The sequence below is a fragment of the Dama dama genome, chromosome 12 (assembly GCF_033118175.1).
Source record: "Dama dama isolate Ldn47 chromosome 12, ASM3311817v1, whole genome shotgun sequence".
Lineage (NCBI taxonomy): Eukaryota > Metazoa > Chordata > Mammalia > Artiodactyla > Cervidae > Dama > Dama dama.
This window is the reverse complement of record NC_083692.1, coordinates 44,009,014-44,022,214: the sequence shown is the minus strand read 5'-3', so window position 1 is coordinate 44,022,214 and position 13,201 is coordinate 44,009,014. Positions and strand designations below refer to the sequence as shown.

The window sequence follows — 13,201 nt, the reverse complement described above, 5'->3', positions numbered from 1 at the left end:
AAAGTATAGGTGTTGTATCGACTTCTGCAGTAGACATGTGTGTGACAAAATAACAACCCAATTATTATTGAAATTTGTATTTTATAGAACACTGTTCTTTTTTAAATAAAGGGAATTTAAAATGTATGTAACTATGTAAAACTTCCATGCACATAAATTCACATACCAGGAAATGTCCTTTATCATATTATGATCCCTACATTGGGATCACAAAATACAGCAATGTTAACCACATGTTAAAAGTTAGAAGCACTGTATTCTTAAAATTTCAGTAGGAGTTAGCAGACAACAGCAAGAAAAAAGAAACTTGTTAATTTCTTCTGGTACTGATTTAGGGCTCCATAGTCCAGTTGCTCCCCCTGTGCTATCCACCCAAAGATTTCTGTCTCATTTCTGGTCTTTCTTTTATTTTTGGCCATGTCCTGTGGCTTGGGGAAACTTAGTTCCCTGATCAGGGATTGAACCCAGGCCCTGGGAGTGAAAGCACAGCGTCCTAACCATTGGACCACTAGGAAATTCCCCATTTCTGCTGTTTCTTGTCATTCGGGTGACCTGGGGGAAGAAGAGGCACATAGATTCTCTCAGTAAGGTCAACGGCAAAACATAAACAAATAGCTATTTTGTCCTACTTCCAGTCAAACCATTGTTAGTTACACTTAAGGACAGATTGGGTGTGAAGCCAGTGAAGCATGCCTAGACTTGTACAGACTTCTCAGGGGAACACCTTTATCTTTTGTTCACACGCTGTGTTGAGTCTCAGTCGTGTCCAACTCTTTTCGACCCCATGGACTGTAGTCCCCCAGACTGCTCTGTCCATGGGATTTCTCAGGCAAGAATACTGGAGTGGGCTGCTATTTCCTTCTCCAGGGGATCTTCCTGACCCAGGGAACGAACTAGTGTCTCTAGTGTCTCTTGCATTGCAGGTGGATTCTTTACCTGCTGAGCCATCAGGGAAGCCTGTAGTCTTATACTTTTGTAAAAATCTGAATGAGTTTTAAAACACAATTGGTTGAGACCTTTGTCTTTTTCATCAAACTTCCCCTCATGCTGGATGTTGGGTCAGTGGCCATGGGCATCTCTGGAAGTCAGAGAAATAATTAGTAGTGATTCCTTAATATCATCCAATAAAGTCCTGCACAAAATGTGATGTGTGGGTCACTATGCTGGTCCATAAACTACTACCTGTCTGTGAAAAAATAAGTAAAGAAATTGAGAATAAGCATAACAATTTCATAAGATAATTTTATGTCTATTGACTCCAATAATAATAAAAACTATAGACATTTGTTGTACATCTTTCTTTCACGTCATTTTTCTAGTAATTAAATTTTGTTTTATTTTACAAGTGTAATGGTCTGCAATTTGTTGGGCAAAAAAACTTAACTTGAAGAAAAACTGATTAATACCCAGTCTATATTTAAATTTCCCCAGATGTTCCCAGTGTGTCTTTTATGATTGATTTACTCAAATCATTTGATTATTATGTCTTTTAAGTTTCTTTAATCTAGAGTATCCTCCTGTCCTTTTTTCATATCATTGAACAATTGCCTTGCAAAATTACAATACCCCTCCTTTCTGATTTGTCTGATTTCTTTCTCAACATTTTTGTTTTCCAATTAGTGACTTTTGCTTTTTCATTTTCTTAACAGTGTCTCTTGAGAGGCAAAAGATTTTAATTTTGAGTAAGTCCAATTGTGGATTTTTTTTCTTTTATAGTTTGTGATTTTGGAGTTGTAGTTAGATAGGTATGGGTTAAAAAAAAATGAAATAAAAAGAACAGCACAAAAAACTCAAAACATAAATCCTTGAATTTCGCATAGTTTTTAACTCAAAATGGATCACAGACCTAAATGTAAAAGCTATAACTATAAAAATTTCTTTTGTTAGCTCCTTTAAATCTTTTTTAAAATTTTGTATTGGGGTATAGCAGATTAACAATGTTGTGATGGTTTCAGGTTGACAGCAAAGGGACTCAGCCATACATATACATGAATCCATTCTCCTCCTAACTCCCCTTTCATCCAGGCTGCCAAATAACATTGAGCAGAGTTCCCTGTACTATACAGTAGGTCCTTGTTGGTTATCCATTTTAAATATAGCAATGTGTACCTGTCTATCCCAAAGTCTCTAACTATCCCTTCTCCTCATCTTTCCCCCTGGCAAGGATCATCCTTTGAGTCTGAGTCTCTATTTTATAAGTAAGCTCATTTGTATCATTTTTTTTTTTTAGATTCCACATAGAAGAGAGATCATACAAATTTCTCCTCTGACTTATTTTACTCAGTATGACAATATCTAAGTCTATCCATGTTGCTGCAAATGGCATTATTTCATTCTTTTTAACAGCCGAATAATATTCAGCCATAATCATATACACATAATCATTCAGCCATTATCATATACACATGATTGTATATGTGTACCACATCTTCTTTTTTTTTTTTTTTCACATCTTCTTTATCCATTCCTCTTTTGATGGACATGTGGGTTGCTTCCATGTCTTGGCTATTGTAGACAGTGCTGCAGTGAACGTGGGTGCATGTATCCTTCTGGATCATATTTTTTTTCCAGATATATGCACGGGAGTGGGATTGCAGGGTCACACTGTAGCTCTAATTTTAGTAAAACTATAAAATTTGAGAAGACAACATAGAGGAAAATCTTGGTGGTCTTGAAGTTGGCAAAGATGTCCCAAGGTGATTCCAATGTCCGGACAGGATTGAGAACCATCAGTAATTTCATTCCTGATAACAAGCCAGGTCAATGTGAGTTAAGGGGAAGTATCTTAGGCTACAATGTTTCTCAAATTTTAGTGAACATACAAATGACCTAGTTAGTTAAAAAAAAAAAAGACTTGGTAGATCTCAAATTGTCTTCCCTCTGGTCTTTTAGTTATGTGAAAAAAAATATGTTATTTAAAGTTTAAGCCACATTTAGCTGGGTATACTGATGCATTCTTCCCTGGAGGAGAGCAATGGCAACCTACTCTAGTATTCTTGCCTGGAGAATCCCATGGACAGAGAAGCCTGGCAGGCTACAGTCCACAGGGTCTCAAAGAGTCAGACTGACTGAAGCACCTTGGCACAGCATAGTACTGATGCATTCATCTGAAAGTATCTTAACAGCCCCACTTTTTATAATCTCATTTTTAAAATTTAAAAGCAGATACAAATCCTAAATGAACCACAAGTGTGATGGAGCTGCTCAAAATAAGGAAATGCTATTTTAGACTCTTCTAATACCAGTGTGGTACTCAGATTAGTTCTGCTTTTCTTGGTTATGCCACATCAAATTCTTCCAGTTTTTGCCTTCTTAAAATTGACATGGAAAAATAAGAACTTATGTAAGGATAATGAAGAACTTAAATGGAAAATTTAAAGATTGGAGAGACTTTTAAAAATAAAGACTTACTCTTTAACAACTAAATTCAAATATTGGAAGCATTACTATATAGACTTACTTTGTATAAGACTAAAAGACAAAATGACTCACGTTATTCAGAGGTATACTTTGAGACCATATAACTGTAGGTATTTTAATGATTAGAGCTGTTGAATGATAAGAGTTGCTCTTGTGAGAAAGACAGAACTCCCTGTCCTTGGAGTGTTAAAACAGAGGATAGTTGTCTTGCTATGAGGAATATTGTAATAAAATGGAAAATCACAGGAGATGACCACTAGGGTTGCTTCAACTTTGAGATGCTTAGCTTCAGAATAATTTGGCAGCTCCACCTCCATGCTGTGAGAGGCTCAGGGCTTCCTCCAGGTGCAGAGATGACTGGGCAGCAACATCTCTCAGCAGCTTTTAATCATCATGGCAATGAGTCAGAGCAGGTGTCCTCCAAGGTTATTTTTAGCTGTAGCTTCCATGGTAACATTGATATTCACTGCTAAACATTGTAGAGTGAGATGAGATTACCAGTTTTTCAAAAGGATGAAACTCAGGAATAGCCAAATGGAAGAAATGCATAGGGCAAGGAACGGGGAAGGAGTGTGAAACTTCCATGCTCTCTGAGTGCACCACTGTCTCCAAATCTCCATGCATTCACCAAACCAGAAGCTCTTATAATCTCATTTTTAATATCTACTAATTGAGTAGACATAAATTGGGTGTGTCATTTTTAAAAATATTAACACTGTGATTCCATAGCACTTTATTTATTTATTTATGGCTGCCCTGGGTCTTGATTGCTGCTCGAGGACTTTCTCTAGTGGCAACGAGTGGGGGGCTACTCTCTAGTTGCAGTGCATGGGCTTTTCATTGAGGTGGCTTTTCTTGCTGTGGAATGTAGGCTTCAGTAGTTGTAGCTCGTGGGGCTTTAGAGCAAGAACTCGGTAGTTGTGTGCAGGCTTAGCTGCTCTGAGGCATGTGGAAATCTTTCTTGACTAGGAATGGAACCCACATCCCCTGTATTGGCAGGCAGATTCTTCCCTGGACCACCTGGGAAGGCCCAAATATATAATTTTTTTTTTGTATATAATTTTTTTAAGGATTTATTTTCTTGGTAGATTTCTAGGAGGGAATTTGCTGAGTCAAAGAATATGAATATTTTATATTGCCAAATTTCTTTGCATCAGACAACCTGAAAACTACACTGTCTGGACATGAAATACAAATTAATTTAGGCTAAAATTTCTGATGTAAATGAAAAGCAAATAATGGCATATTTTTCATAAATGGCATGATTGTGTATGTAGAAAAACCAATGGATTCTACTTTTGAAAAATGGAATAAGCGATGTTAGCAAGGTTGTTTCAGAAGGCAAGGTCAATAGTTTAAATGCTATTGTATTTGTACACACTTGTAACAGCTAGATAATGACTTTTAGAGGGCCAAACTCTACATATCCTTTATTCAAGCCACTTAAGTCATCTAAATATTATTCTTAACTTTTGAGATAGTCTTTTAAACATTGAGACTTCTTTTACATCCGAAGATTATCTTAGAGAGAGAAAAGCCATCGTGCTTAAAGCTGGTGGAGTGAGCTCAGCTACACATGGACTTCTGTGATGTAGAGGTGACCTTTCAAGTACCGAGTTTGGTGTCTTTAATCCTTTCCCACAGTATGAAGTGATGGAGTACCTTTACCCAAGCCAGTACTGAATATGTGTGTGTTCCTCGCCAGATGCTGGTACAATTTTAGTTAAAACAGTTCTGCAAAAGGCTTTCTTTAGAGTAATTAGAAATGAGTGATTAAAGGTTTTTTCTGGTTGTTGTAAATGAACTAGACCATTCTAAATAGTAAGATCCACATCCGATTGTTGGCTCAAGATACAGCTGTATTCTCTCAGCAGGATTTGTTTGGTTTTATTTATTTATGGTATAAATAGCTGACATAAAACATTAGTTTCAGGTGTACACTACAATGATTCAATATTTGTATACATGGCAAAATGATTACCGTGATAAGACTGGTTAGCACTCATCACCACACATAATTACAGAAATTTTTTCTTATAAAGAAGACTCCTAAGATTTACTATCTTAGCAACTTTCAAATTGTCAATACAGTTATTATGGTCACCAAGCTGTACATTAGATTCCCATTAGTTATTTATTTTACAACTGGAAATTTGTACTTTTTGAATCCCTTTACCTGTTTTACCCCACTCCCCACTCCCCACCCCTGGCAATTACCAATCTGTTCTCTGTATCTATGAGCTTGGTTGAGGTTGTGGTTGTTTTAAGACTCCACATATAACTGAGATCATACCATACTTGTATTTTTCTGACTTATTTCCCTTAGCATAATACCCTCAAGGTCCATCCATGTTATCACAAGTGGCAAATTTACTTTTTTTTTTATAGCTGAATAATATTCAATTTGCGTGTATATGTATATACTACATCTTCTTTATCCATTCATTTGTTGATAGCACTGAGGTTGTTTCCATATCTTAGCCATTGTAAATAATGCTGCAATGAATATGGGGATGCATATATCTTTTCAAGTCAGTGTCTCTGTTTTCCTCAGGTAAATACTTAGAAATGAAGTGCTGGGCCATATGGTAGTTCTATTTTTAATTTTTAAAGGAACCTCCATACTGCTTTCCATAGTGGCTGTACCAATTTGCATTTCTACCAACAGTGCACAAGGGTTTCCTTGACTCCACATCCTCTCCAACACTTGCTTTTTAATAATAGCCATTCTAACAGGTGTCAGATGATGTCTCATTTCAGTTTTGATTTAAATTTCCCTGATGACTGGTAATGCTGAGCAATTTTTCATATACCTGCTGGCCATTTGTTTACCTTTGTTGGAAAAATGTCTATTCAGATCCTCTGCCCATTTTTCAATTAGATTATTATTATTATTTTTTGTCATTGAGTTGTATGAGTTCTTCATATATTTTGGATATTAACACCTTATCAGACATATGATTTGCAAATATTTTCTTGTATTTAGTAGGTTGCCTTTTCATTTTATTGATGGTTCCTTTTGCTCTGCAGAAGCTTTCTAGTTTGGTGTAGTCCCATTTATTCATTTTTACTTTTGTTGTCTTTACTTTTTACGTCAAATTCAAAAGATCATCACCAAAACCACTCTTCTACTTTCAGGTCTTAACATTCAAGTCTCTAATCCTTTTTGAGTTAATTTTTGTATTTGGCATAAGACTGTGGCTCAGTTTCATTCTTTTGCATGTTGCTGTCCAGTTTTCCCAACACCATTTATGAAACAGAGTATTCTTTCCCCATTGTATATTATTGGCTCAGATGTCAAAATTAATTGACCATATTTATGTCAATTGTTTTTGTTGTTATTCCAGAAAGGAATATAATATGCTAACAGGTTATATTAATAAGAATATATGTGATTTTTCTCTATTAAAAATTCTTCCATTTTTTTAATGAGAAAAATTAACATTACAAGCTTTTAAAAAGAAGCTGTTTGTTAAAGCAATCCTCAAAATAAACTTCTAGAAATACCATACCACAGTACTGACCTAGTAAGTTTTTGCTGAAACAGTCCTACTTCTTTCCACTCATGTGACACCGGACAACACTTTATAGGATTAGGTTTACATGGAAAGTACTCTTGAAATAACAGAAGGTACTTATTTCATCTCAGATAATCTACCCAACATTTGGGAAACACTGCCACCCAGTGGACGGTAGGAATTTAGTTCCTGTTTCCAGCAATTTCGTTCCTGCCTCTTTGCTCCTGCTCTGTCACTTCAGCCGCGTCGACTCTCTGCGACTCCATGGACCACGGCCCGCCGGACTCCTCTGTCCATGGGATTCTCCAGGCAAGGATACCGGAGTGGGGTGCCATTTCCTTTTCCAGTGATAAAGTATGAAGTGAGTGAAGTGAAGTTGCTCAGTCATGTCCGACTCTTTGCGACCCCTACCAGGCTCCTCCGTCCATGGGATTTTCCAGGCAAGAGTACTGGAGTGGGCTGCCATTGCCTTCTCTGCCTGTTGCTTTAATTCTGTATAAAAGTCAAAAGACCAAGGGCTGTGTGTGTATGTCTGTGGATACTTCGGAGGCTTGGGTTGAACCAAGAGGGTTAACTCAAATAGCTGCTCATGTATTTGTGAGCCAAGGAGGATAGATGAAATCCCAACTAGAAGGGAGGCTGAAGTGGGACTCTTCTTGGGTTCAAGGGACTGAATTGTACACTGAATATACTGAGGAATGCACGTAGTACACTGAATAATGCATCTTGGTTCCAATTTTAGAATCTATCATAAGGAAATCATCATGGATGTGCAAAGATTTAATGTTGGTGTTTATAATTTTTTTATAACATGAAAGAATGCATAGTCCTATAATTGAGGATTAATTGAATAAATAACAATACACCTCTGTAATTAAAGTGACCATTGAAATGATATTAAAAATGTGCAGAGATAAATTGCAAATCTATTTTTTTAGTGAAAAATGCAGATCACAAAGTAGCATACATCACACACAGGTAACAGACCACAAAAACATCAACATTTTAATAATGACAATAATAATCAATATATATTCAGTGATTGCTATGTGACAGGTAGATTAAAATAATTACTTTGGACCCACCTACTTTTTCCTTCTCTAACTTAATCCTTCTAATGTTTCTCTCTAATTCCATTCCTAGCCTTGCTGGGGCCCTGGAGCTCTTTGGTAGCCTGATCAAGTGTATGGACTCCAGAATAATGTTTTTAAATACATAAAACACATTGTATTAAATAGGAAACAAGTTACTCTGAAATACATTTATTAAAATATCTAAAAAATTATGATATAGTAACATGTACATATAGTATATATATATGTATAGTATATATTTTATATTAAATTATCTGTGTTATATATGTTTCTTTATCAACATATTAAATAAGATGTAGTAGAAGGTATGGGCTTCCCTGGTGGCTCAGTGGTAAAGAATCCACTTGCACGGCAGGAGATGCAGGAGACGTGGTTGGATCCCTGGGTCGGGAAGTTACCCTGGAGGAGGGCATGGCAACCCACTCCAGTATTCTTGCCTGGAGAATCCCATGGACTGAGGAGCCTGGTGGGCTATATAGTCCATTGGGTCACAAAGAGTCGGACATGACTAAGTGACTGAGCACACACACGTTACTAGAAGATATAGTAATAATTTTCTAAGTGGAAATATTAATGTGATATTTCAAGATAATTACAACTGTGATTTGATATGAAAGTATTTGTGATTTCTGCTGGTGACAGTCATTGTGTTTTGTTGGCTGTTTTCATAACTGAAGGAAATGTTAAACTACAGCTACAAACTAGCATTAATAAAGACACAATTTTTCTCTATCCATTGGGATGTACGATAAGAACCTGGCCTTCCAGTCTATTATCTAGCCAGCTTCAGATCATGTCAATCCACTTTCAAACCCCCAAGTGGCTTCCCATCTCATTTAAAATCTTTACCCCAGGAAAATATGGCTTCATAGTTTCCTCCCTGATAGCATTTCCCACCAGTCCCCTTCTCCTTCCCTGCCTTCCAGCCTTGTGTGCAATTCTTTTATTTTTTTTTTATTTTTTTTTTTAAATTATTTATTTATTTATTATTTTTTTTTTTGGTCTTTTTTTTTTTTTTTTCCAGTGGGTTTTGTCATACATTGATATGAATCAGCCATGGATTTACATGTATTCCCAATCCCGATCCCCCCTCCCACCTCCCTCTCCACCCGATTCCTCTGGGTCTTCCCAGTGCACCAGGCCGGAGCACTTGTCTCGTGCATCCCACCTGGGCTGGTGATCTGTTTCACCATAGATAGTATACATGCTGTTCTTTTGAAATATCCCACCCTCACATTCTCCCACAGAGTTCAAAAGTCTGTTCTGTATTTCTGTGTCTCTTTTTCTGTTCTGCATATAGGGTTATCGTTATCACCTTTCTAAATTCCATATACATGTGTCAGTATGCTGTAATGTTCTTTATCTTTCTGGCTTACTTCACTCTGTATAAGGGGCTCCAGCTTCATCCATCTCATTAGGACTGGTTCAAATGAATTCTTTTTAATGGCTGAGTAATATTCCATGGTGTATATGTACCACAGCTTCCTTATCCATTCATCTGCTGATGGGCATCTAGGTTGCTTCCATGTCCTGGCTATTATAAACAGTGCTGCGATGAACATTGGGGTGCACGTGTCTCCTTCAGATCTGTGTGCAATTCTTTTAAAAAATTCTTCTTTTCTGGGTTCCTCCCTCCCTAAGATGGCAGCAGCCGAAGAAGAGTTACTGCTACCTCGGCTCCCCGAGCTGTTCGAAACCAGCAAGCAGCTTTTGGACGAAGTGGAAATTGCAGCTGAACCCACCGGCTCCCGAATAATCCAAGATAAAGTGTTCAAGGGACTGGATCTCCTGAAGAAGGCTGCTGAAATGTTGTTGCAGCTCGACTTGTTCAGCCAAAATGAAGATTTGGAGGAGATCGCGTCCACCGACCTGAAGTACCTGATGGTGCCAGCATTTCAAGGAGCGTTTGCCATGAAACAAGTCAGTCCCAACAAGCGTCTAGATCATTTGCAGTGGGCTCGAGAACACTTTTTAAACTACTTAACTCAGTGCCAGTACTATCATGTGGCAGAGTTTGAGCTGCCCAAAACCAAGACCAACTCAGCTGAAAATAACACTGCTAATTCCTCCATGGCCTATCCTAGCATTGTTGCTATGGCATCTCAGAGACAGGCTAAAATAGAGAGATACAAGCAGAAGAAGGAGGTGGAGCATAGGTTGTCTGCATTGAAATCTGCTGTGGAAAGTGGTCAAGCAGATGATGAGCATGTTCGTGAATATTACCTCCTTCACCTCCGAAGGTGGATTGGTATCAGCTTAGAAGAGATTAAGAGCATTGACCAGGAGATAAAGATCTTGAGAGAAAAAGACTCCACAAAAGAGGCATCAACTTCTCAGTCATCTCGTCATGACAGGCCTGCAATGAAACCGTTTGTTCTCACTCGGAACATGGCCCAAGCCAAAGTATTTGGAGCTGGTTATCCAAGTCTGGCATCTATGACGGTGAATGACTGGTATGAACAGCATCGGAAATTTGGAGCATTACCAGATCAGGGAATAGCCAAGACAACGTCAGAGTTCAAAAGAGCAGCTCAGCAACAAGACGATCAGGAGCATGAGGAGGAAGAGGATGATGAACAGGCGGTCCACAGAGCTCGGGAGTGGGATGACTGGAAGGACACCCGTCCTAGAGGCTATGGCAACCGGCAGAACATGGGTTAGCCTCCCCACAACGAGCCAGGACAACAGGGGCTTACATCTTCCCCGCCAAGGACGATTGTGCCGTCTCCCCCACCCTGGTCTTCTGCTTCAGCTGTGAACAATGAAGGCAGAGATGCTTAGTCTTGCTTAGTGTTCAAGAAAATGTCAAGCAATGAAGTATGTATTTGCACCCTAAATGATAAGCCATAAATCTTGTTTTGGCATTAATCATTTTCATCATTGTATGTTTTAATTTTCTTTTTTTTTTTTAATTTTCCTAAGTGGAAAGAAAAGAGGACTGAGAAATGGCTCTGTATAATCAGTCAATGGCTGTATGAATTATCTTTAAAAAAAATAAAGGTCCCTTCTATCAAAAAAAAAATTCTTTATTGAATTTGTTGCAATATTGCTTCTGTTTTTTTTTTTTTTTTTGGCCTTGAGGCATGTGGGATTGTAGGACCCCGACCAGGGATCCTACCCAAACCCCCTGCATTGGAAGGCAGTCTTAACTAACCACTGGACTGCCAGGGAAGTCCCCTGTGCAGTTCTTTGATTACAATTAACCACAGTCCTAGCCTGGTTCCAAATAGGGAAAGGAGTACATCAAGGCTGTATATTGTCACCCTGCTTATTTAACTTACATGCAGAGTACATCCTGAGAAATGCCGGGCTAGATGAAGCACAAGCTGGAATCAAGATTGCCAGGAGAAATATCAATCACCTCAGATATGCAGATGACACAACCCTTATGGCAGAAAGCAAAGAACTGAAGAGCCTCTTGATGAAAGTGAAAGAGGAGAGTGAGAAAGTTGACTTAAAACTCAACATTCAGAAAACTAAGATCATGGCTTCTGGTCTCATCAGTTCAGTTCAGTTCAGTCGCTCAGTCATGTCCGACTCTGCGACCCCATGAATCGCAGCATGCCAGGCCTCCCAGGCCATGGACTGCCTTCCAATGCAGGGGGTTCGGGTTGGATCCCTGGTCGGGGACCTACAATCCCACATGCCAGCATCACCAACTCCCAGAGTTTACTCTGGTCTCATCACTTCATGGCAAATAAATGGGGAAACAGTGAGAGACTTTATTTTTTGGACTCCAAAATCACTGTAGATAGTGATTGCAGCCATGAAATTAAAAGATGCTTGCTCCTTGGAAGAAAAGTTATGACCAACCTAGACAGCATATTAAAAAGCAGAGACATTACTTTGCTAACAAAGGTCTGTCTAGTCAAAGCTATGGTTTTTACAGTAGTCATGTATGGATGTGAGAGTTGGACAATAAGGAAATCTGAGCGCTGAAGAATTGATGCTTTTGAACTGTGCTGTTGGAGAAGACTCTTGAGAGTCCCTTGGACTGCAAGGAGATCCAATCAAGTCCATCCTAAAGGAAATCAGTCCTGAATATTCATTGGAAGGACTGATGTTGAAGCTGAAGCTCCAATACTTTGGCCACCTGATGTGAAGAACTGACTCGTTTGAAAAGACCCTGATGCTGGCAAAGATTGAAGGTAGGAGGAGAAGGGGACGACAGAGGATGAGATGGTTGAATGGCATCACCGACTCAATGGACATGAGTTTGAGTAAACTCTGGGATTTGGTGATGGACAGGGGGGCCTGGCCTGCTGCAGTGCATGGGGTCACAAAGAATCGGACACGACTGAGTAACTGAACTGAACTGAACAGTCCTAGACTTTGCTTCTGCCATTCTCTCTGCCAAGCATTATTCTCATACATATTGGCAGTGCTTCCTCCCTTAGATCAAGGATTGACATTTTCCATAAAAGGTCAGAGAATCACTATTTTATACTTTGTGGCCCATATCATCTCTGTTGCAACTACTCAACTCTGCTGTGATAGTGCAAAAGCAATCATAGAAAATACATAAATGCATGGCTCCAATATATCTTTATTTTTGGGCACAAATTTGAACTGCTTATGAATTTCACATATGCAATATTTTTCCAAGGAATTTTAAACCATTTAAAAATGTAAAAACCAGGTGGTTCTTTACCACTAGCACCACCTGGGAAGCCCCTTAGCTCTTTGAGCTGTACAAAAACAGGCAGCTAGCTCGTCAAATTTGACCCACAGATTGCTGACTCCTTCCTTCCTTATATCTACCAGATCTCTGTTCATATGTGCTTCTCTGGAGAGCTCTTTTCTGGCCACTTCATTCCACACAGCCTTCTCCTTCTCTCTCTATTCCTTTGCTTTGCTTTATTTTTATTCATTGAATTCCTCCAGACCCAATATATATTTTTATTTGCTTATTTCCTATCTTCCTTCTAGAATATAAGCACCGTAAGGCAGGCTGTTGGTCGGTTCTTTTTTTCAGAACCCCTGTCAGTATGACAGAACCTGAAACAAAATAAATGCTCAATATTTCCTGAATGAATATTTTAGTGCTGGTTTGATATTGTGACTTAGGGTTTCACCAGTGGCTCAAGCGGTAAAGAATTTGCCTGTGTGCAGGAGATGTAGGAGATGGAGGTTTGATCCCTGGATTGGGACGATCCCCTGGAAAAGAAA

General features: G+C 38.6%; 1 protein-coding gene across 4 annotated transcripts in view; it reads left to right on the top strand.

The window, feature by feature from the left end:
- LOC133066267 (immunoglobulin-binding protein 1-like) overlaps positions 1-10,960 on the top strand; it is a 61,473-nt gene extending 50,513 nt beyond the window's left edge. For all 4 annotated transcript variants that reach the window (XM_061157156.1, XM_061157158.1, XM_061157159.1 and 1 more), the window contains one exon: positions 9,674-10,960. In XM_061157156.1, coding sequence (XP_061013139.1) covers positions 9,674-10,693 — 1,020 coding nt within the window. In that variant the 3' untranslated portion in view covers positions 10,694-10,960. The remainder of the gene's footprint in view (positions 1-9,673) is intronic.
- The last annotated feature ends 2,241 nt before the right edge of the window (positions 10,961-13,201 follow it).